Here is a 20,079-nt window from a genome sequence, read left to right as displayed (position 1 = left end):
GGGCACCATAACTGAACCAGGGCGGAGGGAGGTGCAGGCAGAGAGACACTGAGGGAGCTACACACACACAAGAAACACGAACTCTGAATATGAACTGAAGTTAAAGCAAACTAACCAACACTGATCAGGAATGCACTGAAAGTCAGCACGGACCATAATTCAAATAAACATTTTTAAATGTTAGAAAATGCTTAATAACTAGAATGATAATGAAAACACATCAGGAATTAAAGCTCCACCTAATAAAAAGCACTAGAACAGCAATAAAACCAATCACAGGAATAGAAACAGTTGGGCCTGGGATCGAACAGGTTTTAAAGTATGTGGTTCCACTCGGAGCTATCAGAGCCTTTACATCAGCTCAGGGAAACAAACCATCTGTTGCCGTCTTTGTCTGCAGAGCAAGGTGGTTGACTTGTCCAGACCCGGATGCAGAGGAACTTTTCAGGATGGTGGGTGAGGTCTTCATTTTCTGGTCCAAATCCCATGTAAGTCTTCTGTTTCCTGATAGTTTCATAGATATGTTTGTATTTCTCTGTCTGCGGGCAGTTAACATGTTTATGGTGTTGCATATTGCAGAACTTCAAGAGGGAGGAGCAGAACTTTGTGGTGATGAATGAGATCAACAACATGTCCTTCCTGACTGCTGACAGCAAGAGCAAGATGAGCAAGGTAAAAGTGCAGAGCCACCACCCGTTCCTTAGATGTCTGATCCACCTACTCCCATATCTCGAGTCATAACACATTAAGAAACTAAACTCTAATAATTAATGTTTCACTAACACCACCCATCACAAGCAGAGAAAAGGAAAAGGAAGCTTCAGCTCTTCTTTCCTTTCTTTAAGTTTCTGTAGGTTTCTGTGGTTATTCTGTACATTTCCTTCAAAAATAAGTTTCTATAAGAAGACTAATGGGCTGTTACATAAATAATGTCTCTTATTTTTCAGCTCAGTGTAAGAGGCAGTGCATAGACTTTGTAGCAGGAGTGTTGCTAACTGTGTTTTCTCCTTATATCCTGTGTCGGGGTCGGACGCTGGGCCACTAGGCCGGAGATGGAGAGGTTAGACTGTTTGTGCACGAGCGCTGTGCTGATCGCATGGCACCCTGAGTTTGCAGAGGCATTTCATCAAGCTCTCCCACCACCTACCGCAATATCTGCACATATACAGACACACAAACGCACACAAGCAGGGTTATAAAGCCACAGAGACTTCACCACACATCTATGAGTGAATGAATGAAGTGTGAGGCTGGTGCTGAAGCTGGACGTGCTTCTGTGAGTGGGACATGTTTGTGACGGTGTCTGAGGAGTGTGAGCGTGTCGCGATGTGCACGTATGTTTTCGGGTGTGTGTTTGTATATGTGTGAGGAGGGGTCCGGAGTGGCTCGATGAAAGCTCTTTGCTGTAGATCACAGTGGCGTGAGAGGTTTCATGGTGCTCGGCGGAGCAGTGTCGCACTCCTGCAGCCGAGTACCATCACCCTGTTTTCCTTTGACCTTCGGATGACCCCTGTTGGACTCGGCTGTGGAGCCGGTGCTGCTGTGATGTTCAAACCTGTGTCACTGATGCTTGGATTTTTTTCAGCTTTTGTGTCAGAGATTCCTGCGCTGGGACTCTTCTCTCTTCAGTACCTGTTTGGGCCAAAAGTCCATGCCCTTCCTTGCTGTTAGATTTGCTCGGTCCATCAGAAGCACATGGCGGTAGCTGGATCTGTTGCGGGAAAATTAAGCTAGCTGTCACTACATCACCTGAAAACTGTCATCATATTTACTAACTGGAACCGTTACCATGTCATGTTCATTGACACCATTAAATTGTTAAATCAACCTAATCGCTGTTTGATGTCTTGCTGTAAGTAGAACCTCCTCTCCTTGGCTATCAGATGGGCATTACTGTAGTGAGCTTCTGTTCCCTGATCATCGCAGTGACCCTCAAAGCCCAGAGAGGGTCCTGTGAGGCCAGACAACAGACAGTAATGAGCATCGGCAGCCTCTGGATAGGAGGGTGTGAGAAGAGCTCCAGGGCGCTGGAGCTGACCCCATGTGCTGTTCTGTGTGCTGTCCAATGGGCCCGGCCCTGCCTGGCCACTGCACTACTAACAGTGAGCCTGCATTGTGTGCAACAACTGTAGCTGGTGCAGCCATGAAGCACATGACACGCCGTGAAAAGTTGATGTTTTCAGAAAAGTTCAGTTCAGTAGCTGTTCGATATTCTCAGAAGCCTCAAACCGTTTTCTGAAAGTGGATTTCTGTGTTTGTGCGGCGTAGTTGGTGCATTAGTGTTTGATCTGTCTTTAGTCTGGCGGCTCAGAGCAGGAACGTACCAAGAAGAAGCGGCGGGGGGATCGCTACTCTGTGCAGACCTCTCTTATCGTAGCAGCGCTAAAGAAGATGCTTCCCATCGGCCTCAACATGTGCTCCCCTGCAGACCAGGAACTCATCAATCTGGCCAAGATCAGATACTCACTGGTACTGTGACGTGTTTACTGTTAATGTGGGAAGAACTGCTCCAGAGATTGATTTGTTGAACTGAGTGCTTTAAATGTCTGTAGTACAGAAGTGTTGTTGATTTAACAGCAATATAATGATTTATAATAATATGAATGTGTCCACATTCATAGAGCTCTGTTTGTTTTTTCATTCCCAGATTTTTTTAGAGGCTGAAATGTGTGTCAGTGTTAATTATTAAACTGTAGGATTATAAATCTTGGCCTCTCTCACTTGTAGAAAGACACCGATGAAGAAGTGAGGGAATTCTTGCACAACAATCTGCATCTGCAAGGCAAGGTGAGCAGACTTTTATCTGGTTCAGACCTGAACGAAGGTAAGAAACACGTTCTCATGCAAACCTGTTTATTATACACATTAAAATATGTTCCAGGTGGAGGACCCGGCTATGCGCTGGCAGATGTCTCTTTATAAAGAGATGTCTGGAAAGGCAGAAGATGCCGATGATCCAGAGAAGGTGGTGAAAAGAGTACAAGAGGTGTCCGCTGTCCTTTACCACATCGAAGTGGTGAGTGCAGACCACAGGCTCTGAGGCTCTTCAGGAAAACACATATTTGCGGAGTGTGAGAAAATGAACTATTCTCAGTTCACGTTTTATTTTGGTGTTTCAGACTGAACATCCCTTCAAGTCAAAGAAAATGGTTTGGCACAAGCTGCTGTCCAAACAGCGCCGCAGAGCTGTGGTGGCCTGTTTCAGGATGACACCTCTGTACAACATCACCACGTAAGGCTTTGCAACATTAACCAGGACACATTCAGAAGGCTTTATGAAGGGATTAGACCCTCCCTGACTCTGTGACCTCTCACCGTCTGCAGGCACAGAGTAACCAACATGTTCTTGGATGCATACAAGCGTAACTGGTTAGAGACCGAAGGATATTCATTTGAAGACAAGATGATTGACGACTTATCAGTAAGTTTCCCTTCCATTAATGTTTAGTTACTGGCATATTGCCTGTTCTTTACACAGAGGGTGTGTCATGTTTCATACTGTCTATGAATACTTAGAAAGCCATGGAAGAAGAGGAGGAAGAGGAAGAGGAGACCGAGACAAAGCCTGACCCCCTTCATCAGCTGATTCTTCATTTCAGCCGCACAGCTCTTACAGAAAAGCTGTAAGAGCATCTTCCTCCTCCTCTGCCTCAGCTCTGTGATGTCACTGAGACTTCCTGATTCCTGCTGTGTGTTCTCTCCTTACAGGAAACTTGACGTTGACCATCTGTATATGTCATATGCTGATATTATGGCAAAGGTGAGCCCTTTAAAACACTGCATTCAGCTGCATTCAGGAAAGAGTCCGTCCCTGATATTCTGCCATCTGCCCTCAGAGCTGCCACATTGGTGAGGAGGACGAAGGGGGAGAACAGGAGGGGGAGGAGCCATCCTTTGAGGTGCGACAGACAGAGATGGTATGGGGGGGCCTGGGGAAGGGAGACAGGGGAGACAGCGGAGAAGCAGCTCCCCACGAGTGACTACACCACGACATCACACTCGGCACACCCCCCCACCCCATGCTACATTTCCCCTTTCTGTCGTCCTCTCGTTCACTCACACCACTTGTCTACTTCGTGCTGTGGTGGACTGACCTGTGCATGCCTTTGCTGCACTCTTGCCCACCAGTCGGGATCAGTGTTCTGGACTTAAGATGGTTTTTTCCTAAGTTGCATGACTTGAGTGCAGAGAGATGATGGCAGATAAAGACTTCAAAGTGAAATCAGGTGAAGATGGTCATGTGAGTCTGTGCTGGCCAATAAGCTTCCAGAACCACAGTTTCCAAGCCTGCAGTGTTTTGAGACTGTGATGTTCAGTTATGGGATTTATGGGTTTGTTTTGGACCCATTTTCATTGTAAGAATGTAATCAATAAAGTCTGATACTTATTCATGGTAATTTTCTTCAGTTGAACATAATTTCTGTTCCTTTTTGGACCTGATTATGTAAAACTGAGTAAGAAACTGATGCCTGTTATTGGTTAAGCCATGCTGCAGGTTCCTCACAGCTCTCTGTGGTCCGTCTCTCCCAGACAGGCACCACCCTTCCTGACTCACACCTCACCTGCTAATTTGGCTGTGTTCACCTGTATAAACTCACCTGAAAACTCTAGTTTGAGTTCTAATAACTGATTTAACTAACTGACTGGTTTTTGTTTGTCTTTCCTTTGAATTGGACGGTGCTAACAGTTCTCCCTCTCTGTGCTCACCAAGACTACAGTAAAAGCCTGCACAGTCAGCCGTACGGTCCTGAGCCCAAACACACTCACTCTCACACACACACGCACTCACACACACACACACTCACACTCATGCTTAGCAAAATCTCTGTAACCAGAGAAAATTGCACCCATATGTTTTTATACACGTCAGGCTCACGAGGGAGGGGGGCGGAGGGAGGGAGGGAGGGGTAGGTAGAGGTCTGGGTGCTTCGGGTGGGGCTCTGCATGATGTGCAGTGGGTGGGCACTTGTACTGCACCCTGGAATCATATGAATATTGTGTGAGCAGCAGTGAGTACTGCATTATGCTGCAGCATGACAGTAAAATGAAAACTGTTTGTGTTTTTGAGTCATTTCAGTCCTAATATATCAAACAGGAAGCCGTGTCTGCACACATTTAAAAGTCCACTTATATTTATTTTTTCAGAAGTTTCAAAAGAAATCATTAAATATCGATGTTAATCTAAGTGCAATGACTTCACTCTAGACACGACCAGGGCTCAATAACTAAATGTTGCTCGTGATCAATACTCCGTTTTCAGTGGATATTTCCTGGATGATTTTATTGAATACATTTTTAATGTTATTCTGATGACCTGGTGGTCTGAAACTTCAGTTTCAGTTTAATGTCCCAGAGCTTGAACGTAGGCAGGAGTCACAGCTGCAGGCAGCATAACGTCAGGCTTGAAGCGCCCTGAGCTGCTCTGTTGGAGCAGGGCTGCACGCTGTTCTCCTCCAACCACTGATGCTGCTTCCTGGGAACAATGTGTGACGCGTGCTGCGCTCTGGGACCGAGTGTCTGTGCCTGTAAAAGAAACTGGAATGTCTCTAATACACAGTGTGTCCCACTGAAGAGTGTGTTTGTGTGATTGAGGGTCCCGAGGATTTCCAGCACTAAGACAGTCTTTGTTTTTAATCAAGTCCACTCAACCCTCAAAAAGAATAGTTTAGCATTAATGAAGAATATTGAAATACAATAATGACAAAAACAGAGAGAATCACTTCACCCAGCTTAGCAGAAGGAGATGTTAAGACGAGCTTTGATGTAGGTGATAAAATAAATGAAAAGTAAAAAAGTTATAGTATACGTAATGAGATACCATTATGCCAAAAATGGCAACAAAACTCACGAGATACAATTAATTTAATATTACAGTTAATTAAGCCTGTTTGTTCCAGCCTCAAACTAGGACTTCTTTAGCTTTAACCTTTGCAGTGAGTACCAGCAAGGCTGTAATTATGTGTGTGTGTGTGTGTGTGTGAGAGAGAGTGCGGGGGGCAGTGCAGTCTCTGTTGACGGGGTTACAGTGTGTCCTTGCTGCTCTGCTCCACAGGAGAAGGAGATGGAGAAGCAGCGGCTCCTGTACCAGCAGTCCCGTCTGCACAACCGCGGGGCTGCAGAGATGGTGCTGCAGATGATCAGCGCCTGTAAAGGTAGCTGCTGCACCCTGGATCTACACACACACGCAGACACACACACACCTTTTTATTTGTGCAAACATTGTTTTGATTAATTTCACTATAAGCTGCCACATGTCAGTTGACCCTGTGTATAAAGACATGTAAAGTTTGGGGGCGGGACTACTTCAGCATCGCTGCCATGAGGAAGGTTTCAGGAGATCGCTCCCATCGTTCTTTATTAAACACTTTTGTGGCAGGTGAACACACCTGTCTGCGCAGACATTTCTGCATCAAACCTTCTTGCTGTGGGTTCTTTGACTTGTAGTGTACATTATTGATTAATGTCATTTGCACTATTTGCTAGAATTCAGTTTTGCTCAATCTCAGTCTTATTTTTTATTGGAGTTCATTTTTAGCTCCCAGTGTCTCGACCTTGGCAGCGCGGCGTCTGTCCCACAAAAACGTTACTGGTGGCTGTAACTGGAGAACGATGGGATGTTCATTCACACCAGAGATGACTTTACTATAACAGCACTTTGACCCCGCCCCCCTCGTTACGAATCCAAAACAGTCGAGCGTTGCCACCCCCTCTGCAGTGCTCTTGTTTTTATTTATAACATGTTATAGAAAATGTTGCATTACCTCACATCTACCTCCCTTCTGCCTGTTGTGAGGCGGCTCAGTATGAAACCTTTGTGAAAATATTTGCTTGTTGGTCGAGAAAATCCAGGTGTGCTGTTTATATTATGGTATGTGCTGGTTTCAGGTGAACCTGGAGCCATGGTTTCTTCTACACTCAAACTGGGAATCTCCATCCTCAATGGAGGCAACAGTGATGTGCAGCAGGTAAGGAGCCTTTGTGAGACTTACGCAGCAGACTGACTGTGCTGTCTGTCTGCACTGTAACAGGTCTGTGGTCTCTCTGTGTGCAGAGGATGCTGGACTACCTGAAGGATAAAAAGGATGTGGGATTCTTCCTCAGTGTTCAGGCGCTGATGCAGACCTGCAGGTCTGTGACAGTCTAGTTGTTACGGGGGGGGCTGTATCAGTTTTTGTATCGTTTGAGCTCATTAAGTGTTTGCTGTTAACAGCGTTTTGGACCTGAATGCCTTTGAGAGGCAGAATAAGGCCGAGGGACTCGGGATGGTTTCAGAAGAGGGCACCAGTGAGTAGGGTCTGCAGCTGTGAAACACACAGTGCATACAAACATCCGCATCTTTGTTCTCCTTTGTTTGTGATATAATGCAATAGTTTCCTAGTGTCAGTGTTTAGTGTGTGCATTTGTGTGTGTCCGAGTGCCTGTTTGTATGCGCCTGGTGCAGGTATGTGTCCACACATTTGTATTAGCTGCAGCATTTTGACTGTTAAAGTATGAAAGTGTTGATCATTCACTGACTGTGGTGAGAATTCTGGACTCACTTCGTCTCTTTGTTTTCTCTCTCCTACATCTTGTTCACTTTGCCCGTTTCAACTCTTTACCCCTCATGCCTTCGTCCTTCCTACGCATCAATCACGGTTCACAGATAAGAAGCTAGAACGTGGTAAATGAAACTTTGCTGTCATATTTTTCTCTCTCTTCGCCTCCTTCCTGTCCTCTTTGTCCCTTTTAGCTCTTAGTCTTCTGACTAGTCTTTCCCTTGCTGTGAACTTAATATGCATTTCATTTCACACTCAAGGACACAGTAAGATTAATCTTCAGAGTCACTCGTTCTGTTGGATTCTGACACACAGCCATGCTGCATCCAGGTGTTATTTTTCTGAAGTGACTGTGAAGTTTAATTTTCATCCTTGAGTGTTTTATCACAGATCTACTGTAACTCATCAATCTCTGTGTCAGTACAGATCAATGGGAATGAAATGTGACGTTATTGCTTTAATAAAGTGACCTTGGTCCTATAAACTGAACTGCAGGCGCAGTGGGAACTCTTTATGCTCCGTGTTTCTCCCATTTGTATAATTTAAACGTAGTTTGTTCACGTCTTCTGTTCAGGGCTGATTTTCATACATTTACGGTGTATAAACTTCCACAATGACCTCAGATCATTTTACATCATCGGTGTCGTAGCGTTAATGAAATATCAGGTCATAATATTTAATCGTGCTACAGCTGAATATAGTAAGAAATGTAACAGCTGCTGGATAGAGTCTGTGATGTAACGGCCGCGGCAGGTTATCGGCTGAGTTAGCTCCAAGCTTTGGCTGATCCGCTCCACGTTTGTCCGTTCCTCTTTCTCTGCTTGCACACAGCGTATGATGTGATGGTTTAAACGGGTAATGAACAAGTCGTGAAGTCTTCTTAGAATTCCAGATGTTGCTGAATCTTTGCAATGATGTATTTTGTACTCATAGCCGGGTGACTTTGGCGTATGTGATGCTGCCCCTTTGCTCGCTACACGTATAGGAATATTTAACACCAGTCCCACTGATTTGTCCCGAGGCATGTGTCCATGACTGTTTCAAGAAAACAGAGAACCGGCATCCCCGTCACGGCTGTGTTGTGTTTTGCTGATGTCAGACATGATGAACTCTGAGCATGCTGGTGCATGCTACTGGAGAACCAGAAGATGTAGTGAAGTGTTTAAGTTAGATCGTGGAGTCAAACTATGAAAGTCTCTGTGAAAATACTGAGTATTAGCTAGTATTAGGTAGTATTAAATAGGGACTACAGTGTTGTCCTCCGACATGCATACTGATCGCTAACAGGACTTTACAGAGTTCAGTAGATCTGTACTGCATGATGGTGTGCTGTGGAGGTTTTATCTGTATTTATGTGTTTTTGTGTTGTCCTGTGATTTTGATGTGCTTGTTTTCATTGTCCACTACTGTGTGATGTGGCTGTCATTTCTCCTCCGTCTGAGTTATGCAGGTTTTTGTGTTGATGCAGGTTTTGGTGTTGATGCAGGTTTTTGTGTTGATGCAGGTTTTGGTGTTAGTATCTGGACAGCTTGTTTGGAGGGGGAACTGATGAAAAGTGGGCTCGTTATGGAAGCCAAGGCTTCAGAGTGTTTGTCCTTTTCACTAAGAATGAAAGCAGGAGCATAGTGTGAGGTGGAAGTAGATGTAATTTCTAACATTTGTGCTCAGTCCATCAGTCATAGACTCAACATTCAAACATGAGTTTACACAGAAATGCATTAAATAATATCCACCTATGACCCATTGTTTACAGTTTTATTGCTAAATGCATCTAAATCCAGCAGTGTTAAGTGTGGATGAGCAATGTAAAGTTGGTTTATAATAATGAACCACTCCATGAGTGCAGATTTTTAGTTAATGCAGGTAATCTAACCTGAATACTGAAAAATCTGCTTTAATTGCTCATTTTAACAAATCGCTGAGATAAAATGATGTTTTGATTTCCTTGTGCATCTTTCATTGTTACATTGTTTCTGCGAGGTGAAGTCAAACAACATTAAGATGCAAAGTTATCCCAAAGAAAGTGTAAATGTTAAGTAAACATGAGGTAAAGATTCCTTTGCTTCCATTATAACCTTTGTGTTATCTTGTGCTTCACTGTATTCTAACAGAATAACAGCAGAATGAGCTCACATGTACTCTGTACTGGGACTGCTGCATACATTCATTAGCACGCCTCTTGTTGTTCATCCTAGATGAGAAAGTGATGGCAGACGATGAATTTACGTGCGACCTCTTCCGCTTCCTTCAGCTTCTTTGTGAGGGCCACAATAATGGTAGGTCTGTGAACCGTCCACCAGGGGGAGTGCTGCTCGCTTCCTTTAAAATGTGCTGTTGAAGGCAAAAATTCACTGAACCTTTACACATATTTAACTTGTGTAGATAACCCGGGTTTAGTATTTATTTCCGTAGTTGTGTACGCCACCTTAAACATGTGATTGAAGTTCAGACTTTCTGCTCTGATTTGAGGAGTTTCACCAAAGTTTGCTTTAACTGTTCAGGAATTACAGCCATTTTTTCCAGAGGCTCAAAATGAATTGGACAAATAAAAGATCATTTTAAATATAAACACTGTTTTAACTTGGATGAAATCTTTTGGCATCTATGACTGCCTGAACTATCTCAGGAGCCACGGGCATCACCGAATGCCATGTTTCCCCGCTTGCACCTTCAGTTGCTACTTGTTTGGAGGCCTAACTGAAAATCCTGCTCTGTTGAGTTATGACCAAGTGAGTACCTTGGTCACTGAAGAATATTTCTTTGCCTTGAGAAACTCTTGAGTTGCGGCATTGCTCTGGGCCGTTATCATTTGCATTATGAAGCACTTCTGCCTCATGTGTGTGAATCTGAGCAGAGAGTACAGCCCTGTACACATCAGAATTTATCCCACTGCTTTTGTCAGCGGTCACATCATCAACTAGAAGCACTCAGAGGGCGCAAACCTCCGCCAAGGCCATAGGGTCACTGACGCTGTAATACGTGTATCTAAATACTGTGAAATAATCTTTCATCTTTCCCAGACAACAATAACCCCCTATTCCGCAATAGTGAAGAATCCTTAAAAAAAGTCCTGGATCCAGATCGTGATCCGGATCACCACCAAAATTTAATCACTTCTTCCTCTTGTCATTTCCAACCACTCCACAAAATTTCATCAAAATCCGTTCATAACTTTTGGAGTAATCCTGCTGACAAACAGACAGACAGACAGACAAACCAACACGACCGAAAACATAACCTCCTTGGAGGAGGTAATGAACAGTAGCATCTCTAGAGCACAGACTTTGACAGCGATGTGCCTGCCATTTGACTCCATTAGATGGTGTGAAGTTGTTGGATCAGGTGGCTGGGGAAGATGCTGTACAGACCTGGCGCATCTAAACGTATCGTGAGGGCGTGCTGGGAACGCCTGGCAAAAGCCCCAGTCTGCGAGATCTTCCACTCCCACCTCCAGCAGAACTTTGACAGCATTCCGAGGGAGGCTGAGGACATTGAATCCGAATGGACCATGTTCTGCACCTCCATTGTTGAGGCTGATGCTCAGAGCTGTGGCTGCAAGGTGGTTGGTGCCTGTCGTCGTGGTTACCCCCGAACCAGATGGTGGTCACCGGAGGTGAAGGGAGCCATCAAGCTGAAGAAGGAGTCCTATCGGGCTTGGTTAGCCTGTTAGCCTGAGGAAACTGACAGGTACCAGCAGGCCCAGCGGAGTGTGACTCGGGCAGTGGCCGAAGCAAAAACTCGGGTGTGGGTGGAGTTCATCAAGGCCATGGAAAAAAGACTTTCGGATGGCTTTGAAGCAATTCTGGAAAGCTGGCAGGCGACTCAGGAGGGGAAAGCAGTGCTCCACTCACACGGTTTATAGTGCGGGTGGGGTGCTGCTGACTTCAACTGAGGCTATAGTCAGGCAGTGGAAGGAATACTTCGAGGACCTCCTGAATCCCACTGACACGCCTTCTGTAGTGGAAAGAGGGTCTGGGGATGAGGGGGATGACTTGCCCATCACTGGGGGTGAGGTCACTGAGGCAATTAAACAGCTCCTTGGTGGCAGGGCCCCTGGGGTGGACGAGATTCGCCCTGAGTTCCTGAAGGCTCTGGATGTTGTAGGGCTGTCTTGGTTGACATTCCTCTGCAACATCATGTGGAGATCTGGGGCAGTGCCATTGGATTGGCAGACCGGGGTGGTGGTCCCCATCTTTAAGAAGGGACATCGGAGGGTGGGCTCCAACTTTTGGGGATCACACTCCTCAGCCTCCCCGCTAAGGTCTATGCCAGGTTGCTGGAAAGGAGGGTCCGTCCGTTAGTCGAACCTCGGATTCAAGAGGAACCATGCGGTTTTTGTCCTGGTCATGGAACGCTGGACCAGCTCTTTATCCTCTCGAGGATATTTGAGTGTGCGTGGGAGTTTGCCCATCCAGACTACATGTGCTTTGTAGACCTGTAGAAGGCATTCGACCATGTCACTCGGGGTGTCCTGTGGGAGTATGGGGTGTCTGGCCTGTTGGTGCGGGCCATTCAGTCCCTGTACAACCGCAGAGAGAGCTTGGTCTGTATTGCCACCAGGGCTGCCCTTTGTCACATATTCTGTTCATAATCTTTATGGACAGAATTTCTAGGTGTAGCCATGTGGTGGAGGGCTTCCTCCTTGGTGGCCTCAGAATCTTGTCCCTGCTCTTTGCGGATGATGCGGTTCTGTTGGCTTCATCAGGCGGTGGCCTCCAGCTCACAGTGGAACGGTTTGCAGCCGAGTGTGAAGCGGCTGGCGTGAGAATCAGCACCTCTGAGGCCATGGTCCTCAGCCGGAAAAGGGTGGAGTGCCTACACCAGCTCAGGGATGAGTTTCTGCCCAGGTGGAGGAGTTCAAGTATCTCTTGGTCTTGTTCAAGAGAGATGAGAGAAGGGAGCGGGAGATCGATAGACGGATTGGTGCAGTGTCTGCAGTGATGGACACCTCTTGGGTGAAGTGTTCCAGGCATGTCCTACCGGGAGGAGGCCCCGGGGTAGACCCAGGACATGCTGAAGAGATTATATCTCTTGGCTGGCCTGGGAACGCCTTGGGGTCCCTCCGGATTAGCTGGTGGAGGTGTCTGGGGAGAGGGAAGCCTGGGCTTCTCTGCTTAGGCTGCTGCCCCCATGACTTGGCCTCGGATAAGTGGAAGAGGGTGGATGGATGGAAATAATTCTTTCATCGTGCACTTTAGTTGTCATCTGCAGCCTTTCGGGCCTTTGGGTGCTGCCGGGGTGGCCGCTGCACTTCATTCTCTTTAGGAACGATTCGGTCACTCCTAAAATATTTCACTGTCTCTCTGATGGGTTCATTTAGGATTGAGAAAAAAAAATTAAAATAAATAAATAAATTGGATTCCCAGCCTCCTTCACTTACATTAACGTCTCTGAAAAGATTCAAAATAAATGTTGAATCAGTCTGAATGTTGTTTCTGTTCATTTGTCATGACATTAATTTGGAGCCTCTGAAATTGGAGAACTGGGTATAAAAATGGCCGTAATTCCATTGTCTTCAGCTTTAATACACACATTGATTTGTTTTTTAGTCCACTTTGGTGGAACAAAAGTGTGCAGACCTAACTGTAAATACAAACTGATCCTCGCAGATATCCTGATGCGTTATCGTCTCTCTGAATTTATAAAAACAGACTTTGACTTTTTTTTTTTTTTATTCTTTGACTTCTGTCAGATTTTCAGAACTACCTACGAACTCAGACAGGCAGCACAACTACGATTAATGTCATCATCTGCACTGTGGACTACCTGCTTCGACTACAGGTCGGTCACATGTTACGGTACTCACCTGATCTTAGTGTCACTGAGCTGTAAGTGACTTACATGCAGGAAAGCTGGTGAAATATCTTATTATTGACTTCTAGTTGAGTCTTAAATACATACAGTGTGTCATGGAAATCAGACATTACAGTTAACTTCTCAGAGTTTAGTTTATTTTTGAGAGTTAAGGAAGATCAGCCAGGATGAAAAAATACAGCTGAAGTTCAGTAAACATGAATGGCATTGTTCCAGATATGTTTTCACTATTGTTTCTCTCTTTTTAATGGCAGCACCTCCAGAAGGGGGGGCTGCATGGCCACAGTTCACCTATCTCCCCATGTTTGTTCTGTTTGTCTTCTTGGATGGGTGTTCTGTTAACTGTAATTTCCCCATTGTGGGATCAATAAAGTATCATCGTCATCATGAAGGTGCTAACATCACGCTCTTCCTCCTCTTCCTCCATGCAGGAGTCGATTAGTGACTTTTATTGGTACTACTCAGGAAAAGACATCATTGATGAGCCTGGAAAGAGGAATTTCTCCAAAGCAATGACTGTGGCAAAGCAGGTCTTCAACAGCTTGACTGAATACATCCAGGTAAGAATGTCACTGTATGAATGATGAGAAATCATAAGACAGGATTTCTATGGGCCATGTGGTACGGCACCCATCCCGAACTCTGTACATCACAGGGTAACTGGACTGATAAAGAAATCATCAATTTCCCCTTCTTAACATATTTTAGGATACGCCTTCTTCAAAACCAAACATTAGCTTTGTGTCCACTGAAGGTTTGAAAGCACCTGAATGTTCTCTTCATTTTCAGGGTCCCTGTACTGGGAACCAGCAGTCTCTGGCCCACAGCAGACTGTGGGATGCTGTTGTGGGCTTTCTACATGTCTTTGCTCATATGATGATGAAACTTGCTCAGGTGAGGAAGATTAAATTCATTTATTTTCAATCGTTTTCTTGTTTTTATTTCTGTGTTGGGTCGTTTCCACTGGGAATCCAAGAAAGCATCATAATGTAATTGTACTCGTTTAGTTTATAATTAGTCTCAGGGTTCCTGCAGAGTAAAGTATGTATTTATTTACTTTATTCGGCAGTTTTTATCTCCTCTTTTTTTTTTCTCATATCGTTTCTGTTGAACATTCAAATTTAATTAAAACTAGTAAAAACTGAACCTGGAACAGCTGAGTTTATGCTAAAGTAAAAATCATTCACATTAATTATAGTACATCATAATAATTAAACCTGGTTGCTGTTATGTGATTTCTTATTGAACATCTTGGTTTATTATCATCAGATGCAGTTATATCATTTAGACTGTTTGTCTGCGTATTTATTAGCTGCATTAATTGAATCAACGCTTGTTTGATTTTCAGACGTGTTTGTTTGTCAAAGCTGCAGAAACTTTGGCTCCTACATCAGCAAAGCTGATTCAGATAAACAGGATTTTAAATGAAGTTGGCAGAAACGATGTGAAAACTCCTTTTAGTTTCTTTACAATTTTATGATTCACTATAATAAATTTAATCCACATAATTAAAGTCCGTCCATTTCCTGAGCGGTGCGAGGTGTTTGCTTTGGGCCAGAGTGTGTTTGCTTTCAGTAACGTGTGTGCAGTGTGACGCTGCAGATTAAAATGCATTTCTGTATCTTTATATCATAAACATGACTTTTGGTTTAGATAGTTTTGTTATGCATAAAAAAATAGAGCTGTGATCATAAATCTGCACAGACTTCAGACTGAGACCGAGAAAAATATGCTGGCTTTGTTATTAAAATAGAGGCTGTATTACAGTAACATTCAAGCTGAGATGGTACAAAATGCAATAAAAATGTTGCTGTATAACATTTTTAATCTCATGTGTAACTCTGTTAGATGCACCCTGATCCTGGACAGCGAAACGGCGTAAGAACCTGTCCTCACACCTACTCCATTTCATTTCTGGCCTTCTTAAAGCGCTCATGCTGCCCTCATTCTGCATCATCTACATGCTCCTCTGTGTGGATTCTCTCTGCAGCGCTTTTTGCTTTTATTGCATCGATGTGGTTTCAGGGTTACTTACTGTTAGAAAAGTTTCTGCTCATTTAGCTGGTTCATTTAGGTGTTTATGAGATGTGAAAGGGTAGCGCTGATTCTGCAGGCAGCTGTTGTTGGCTTGTCATGACATCCTTTTCCTGTAGATCTCCACCAGCCTGACAGCGACTACAGGCTGTCTCAAATATTTGAGGTTCTTCGTATCAGCTGGTGCAGGCCTTCAGGAGTGATAAGATTAGCGTCTTCCATCCTGCAGCCTCTTTTTCAGATTAAGGTCGTTAGAAGAGCCATTTTCTTCCCTCTGCTTCTGTTTCACTTCCCATCACAGCCACTGTCCTACTTGTTATGTAAAAATGCATATTCTTTATTTAAAACGCAATCCCAGGATCACTTTTGGAGTAGAGCACACTCTGAGGTAGTCCCTTTCACTTATTATAAATGAAACTGTAATGTATGTTTAACATGGCTGTTACAGTAAGAAGCCTGTCTGTCTCTGCTGCAGGACTCCAGTCAAATTGGTCTCCTGAAGGAGCTGTTAGACCTGCAGAAGGACATGGTAGTGATGCTCCTGTCACTGCTTGAAGGTGAGATGTTCCTCTCAGGCTGCTGGTGTCTGCTCCTTGGTGTCAGATGGATTCTTATTGTCCTGATCTCCTCTCACTCTGTGCTGCTTTCAGGGAACGTGGTGAATGGCACCATTGCCAGGCAGATGGTTGACATGTTGGTGGAGTCCTCCAGCAACGTGGAGATGATCCTAAAGTTCTTCGACATGTTCCTCAAGCTCAAGGATATCGTGGCGTCGGACGCCTTCCGTGACTATGTGACTGATCCACGTGGTCTTATTTCCAAGAAGGACTTCTCCAAGGCCATGGATAGTCAGAAGCAATACTCTCCCTCAGAAATCCAGTTCCTCCTCTCGTGCTCAGAAGCCGATGAGAATGAGATGATCAACTTTGAGGAATTTGCCGATCGTTTCCAAGAGCCAGCAAAAGACATTGGTTTCAATATTGCTGTCCTGCTCACAAACCTGTCAGAGCATGTGCCCCATGACACTCGCCTCCAGAACTTCCTGGAACAGGCGGAGAGCGTGCTCAACTATTTCCGCCCTTTCCTCGGCCGTATCGAGATCATGGGAGCCAGCAGGAGGATCGAACGCATCTACTTTGAAATCAGTGAGGAGAACCGCAACCAGTGGGAGATGCCTCAGGTCAGGGAGTCCAAGCGGCAGTTCATCTTTGACGTGGTCAACGAGGGTGGCGAGAGCGAGAAAATGGAGATGTTTGTCAACTTCTGTGAGGACACCATTTTTGAGATGAACATTGCTGCATCTATCTCCGAGCCAGAGGGAGACGGTGCTGAAGAAGAAGATGATGACGAAGAAGAGGAAGGCGGAGGAGATGAAGCAGAATCTGGAGAAGGAGATGAAGGGAATGGTGAGGGTGAAGCTCCAGAGTCAGCTTCTGCCTTTGCAGACTTCCTGAAGAGTGTGGTTAACTTCTTTAACATGTTCACCTTCCGTAACCTCCGGCGTCGCTACCGCAAGCTTCGAAGAATGACGGTGAAGGACATGGTCGTCAGCTTGGTCACGTTCTTCTTCACTGTTGTGATGGGAATCCTGATGTTTGTCTATGGTATCTGCAAGGGGTTCTTCACACTCATATGGAAGGCACTGTTTGGTGGAGGGTTAGTAGAGGGTGCCAAGAAGATGACCGTCACAGAGATCTTAGCCAGCATGCCGGATCCCACCCAAGATGAAGTTCACGGGGACCTGCCGCCCGAACCCGGTGCCAGAGAAGTCCAAGATGCAGAGGGAGCAGCAGACCTCATAGATGCTGTGGGTGGAGAGGAGGAAGAAGAGGATGGTGAGGAGAGGGAAGGAGGACGCATGCCTGGTTTTAACACTCCTGGAGGACTTGGAGACTTTGGAGAGACAACCCCAGAAGAGCCTCCGACTCCAGAGGGCACGCCGCTGTTGAAGAGGAAGTTGGTGAGTTATTGTGTCTGGTAGTTGTTTATGAATGTGTTTCCTCTTTGTTAATGAGTGAAATAAATGTGATGTTTAATTAAAACAGCTGGCTGCTGCTGCAGGCCAAGGAGAAGGAGAAGGAGAAGAAGAAAAAGTTGAACCTGAAGAAGAGGCCCCCCCGGAGACCGAGAAAGCAGAGTAAGATTTTTTACCTGTTGCAGGTCGAAAACGGAGCCGATTCAGACGAGTCCTTGGGCGCGCTGTGCAATCGGTCGAATTTTGATTTCAGTTTTGGCTCCAAATGATGACAAAATGGCGTAATCGACAAAAAGCCATTATTATTAAAATGATGTCACATTGTGCTCTGCAGATATGCTCTTAGGCCAGAATTAAGCTTCTGCATCGGGTCTTTTGCGGGCCTTACGCCATAATCAGAAACCCCTCTGAATTCGAAGCAGTAACCTGACCTGCACCTCCTGAGAAATGTAACAACACGTCAGGTCGACGCAGCTCTCAGCGATTCTGATTGGCCCGTTCAGATTCCTCCTGTGCACTTCCAACTACTTTTCCCCAGAGTTTTTGAATTCATCAATGAGAGAGTAACAATCACTGTCTCAGTATAAGGAATAATAATCATAGCATCAATATAAGGACTCACAAATTCCTGGAGGGAGATCACTGAAACTATCAGAATGGAAGTGAGGGAATAAACAAAGAAGTGGAAAAGCTAGAAGGACACAAGGGAAAAAACTGACCCAGGTAAAACTGGGCCGTGCCACAGGTAAAACACCGGGACACGACTGCAAGGTGATTAAGATTTGCTGCAGGGTGGGATCTGCACCATCCACAACACAAACTCCGCAGCCAGTATAACCAGTATAACCAGTATTTGGTGTGTCGACCTGAATAATTCTGATTTAGTGTGAAGCTGAACGTGTTTTGCTGTGGGCTGTGACGGGCCAGCCTGACTGGAATCAGGCAGGGATGGTAGACACATGTACCCACGGCAGGGAGATGTTCCTTCCAGGATTCGCTCCATGGGTGTAAGTAGCTCTGCAGCGGCCCCCGATCCACACCAAAAACCTCAGAAACCGACTCCCGTCCCTGCTGATACCAAACCTCTGAACACATGTACAGCATCTGTCAGCATCTGTCAGGATGCTGTGGCACTGAAATGTGAGCAGATTTATTTGGTCTAAATAACTTGGTCCTATTTCTTGTATTATTAGTATTATTATTGGCTTACTTTATAATGTATTTATTTATATTACCATTTATTCATATATTTTTTATATTTATATATTCAGTTTTTTATTTTCAATTTAGTATTTATTTTCAAGAGATTGTAGAACTGCACTAGATGTCAAAGTATTCACTGTTCTGTAATAAATGCAGTGTTTACAAAGTCCGCAAGTAATCGAGTTAATCGTGATTATGATTTTTTCTATAATGGAGCATCTCTGATCTATAATGGTCCTGAAGCAGCTGTAATTCAGCATTGTTAGCTGTTCACATACAGGACATGCATCCTGGCAGACACAAAGGTTTTTCAGATGCTTTAAATGTGTGTGTGTGTGTTTTCCAGCACGGAGAATGGTGAGAAAGCAGAGAAAGCAGAGCCTGAACCAGAGGTAAAGGAGGAAGAGCCCGAGGAGCAAGAAGAGAAAAGTGTGAAGACCAAAGTGAAGAAAGACAAGAAGTCTGATAAGCAGGGCTTTAAACTGTGGAACGAGCTGGAGGTTCAGAGGATCAAGTTCATGGTGAGCGGCTCAGGTTTATGTGTTAGAATAGATCTGAGGAAACGAGGCTGTTATGTTCATCCTGAGACCGCCAATCACAGCATTATTAAAGTTTAATGCAGACAAATACGGACGTGAACCTCTTACTGATTTCCTCACGTTCTCGCAGAACTACCTTTCTCGGAACTTCTATAATTTGCGGTTCTTGGCTCTTTTCATCGCCTTCGCTCTCAATTTCATCCTGCTCTTCTACAAGGTCAGTGCTGAGGTCATGTCAGCTGTGGGAGGTGGGACTGTACAGTGTAATTGTTAGGAGCTGTTTGAATGAAAGATATTCAGAAGTACTCAAACGAGACTTTTGTTCTTTGTCTGACCGTTGCAGGTGTCTGACACGCCCCCAGGTGAGGAGGAGTTTGAGGGTTCTGCTCTCTTTGAGGGTTCTGCTCTCTTTGAAGGCTCCGGTGCTGAGGAGGATGGGTCAGGACTAGATGATGGAGGAGAGGATGATGAAGAAGAAGGTCCCTTGTACTACTTCTTGGAAGAAAGCACTGGCTACATGGAGCCAGCCATGGCTTTCCTCGGCATTGTCCACACCATCATCTCCTTCCTCTGCATCATCGGCTACAACTGCCTGAAGGTGTGTGTGTGATTGCTTCTCTGTGCTCCACTAAAATCTTTCCAGGGGGGCTGTGTTCATAGATGTCTCTCTCCGCCTTCCTCAGGTCCCTCTGGTAATCTTCAAAAGAGAGAAAGAGCTGGCCAGGAAGCTGGAGTTTGATGGTCTCTACGTCACTGAGCAGCCCGAGGACGATGACATTAAGGGCCAGTGGGACAGACTGGTGCTCAATACTCCGTAAGACCCATGTTTCGGTCTCAGATACACGTATGCCACTTTATTAGGTACAGCACGGTAGCGCCGGGTTGGACCTCCTTCTGCCTTCAGAGCTGCTTTAATTCTTCATGACGTCACAGATTTAACGAGGTGCTGACACGTTCCTCCGTGCTGACATGACGGCGT

General features: G+C 45.1%; 1 protein-coding gene across 1 annotated transcript in view; it reads left to right on the top strand.

Moving 5' to 3' along the window:
* Positions 1-20,079, top strand: part of ryr1b (ryanodine receptor 1b (skeletal)) — a 62,865-nt gene that overhangs the window by 38,252 nt on the left and 4,534 nt on the right. The window contains exons 70-98 of the mRNA XM_030744205.1: positions 401-488; positions 580-672; positions 1,046-1,060; positions 2,299-2,469; positions 2,728-2,787; positions 2,882-3,016; positions 3,120-3,232; positions 3,325-3,421; positions 3,517-3,623; positions 3,709-3,760; positions 3,837-3,917; positions 6,053-6,152; positions 6,886-6,965; positions 7,052-7,128; positions 7,211-7,284; positions 7,643-7,660; positions 9,731-9,811; positions 13,228-13,316; positions 13,781-13,909; positions 14,139-14,243; positions 15,198-15,227; positions 15,742-15,771; positions 15,859-15,940; positions 16,034-17,343; positions 17,429-17,520; positions 18,908-19,082; positions 19,231-19,317; positions 19,444-19,698; positions 19,784-19,914. Of these exons, the coding sequence (XP_030600065.1) occupies positions 401-488; positions 580-672; positions 1,046-1,060; positions 2,299-2,469; positions 2,728-2,787; positions 2,882-3,016; positions 3,120-3,232; positions 3,325-3,421; positions 3,517-3,623; positions 3,709-3,760; positions 3,837-3,917; positions 6,053-6,152; positions 6,886-6,965; positions 7,052-7,128; positions 7,211-7,284; positions 7,643-7,660; positions 9,731-9,811; positions 13,228-13,316; positions 13,781-13,909; positions 14,139-14,243; positions 15,198-15,227; positions 15,742-15,771; positions 15,859-15,940; positions 16,034-17,343; positions 17,429-17,520; positions 18,908-19,082; positions 19,231-19,317; positions 19,444-19,698; positions 19,784-19,914 (3,957 nt within the window). The remainder of the gene's footprint in view (positions 1-400; positions 489-579; positions 673-1,045; positions 1,061-2,298; positions 2,470-2,727; positions 2,788-2,881; positions 3,017-3,119; positions 3,233-3,324; positions 3,422-3,516; positions 3,624-3,708; positions 3,761-3,836; positions 3,918-6,052; positions 6,153-6,885; positions 6,966-7,051; positions 7,129-7,210; positions 7,285-7,642; positions 7,661-9,730; positions 9,812-13,227; positions 13,317-13,780; positions 13,910-14,138; positions 14,244-15,197; positions 15,228-15,741; positions 15,772-15,858; positions 15,941-16,033; positions 17,344-17,428; positions 17,521-18,907; positions 19,083-19,230; positions 19,318-19,443; positions 19,699-19,783; positions 19,915-20,079) is intronic.

The sequence above is a fragment of the Archocentrus centrarchus genome, chromosome 13 (genome assembly GCF_007364275.1).
Source record: "Archocentrus centrarchus isolate MPI-CPG fArcCen1 chromosome 13, fArcCen1, whole genome shotgun sequence".
NCBI lineage: Eukaryota > Metazoa > Chordata > Actinopteri > Cichliformes > Cichlidae > Archocentrus > Archocentrus centrarchus.
The sequence above is the reverse complement of the archived record's forward strand: the minus strand, read 5'-3'. Positions and strand labels throughout refer to the sequence as shown.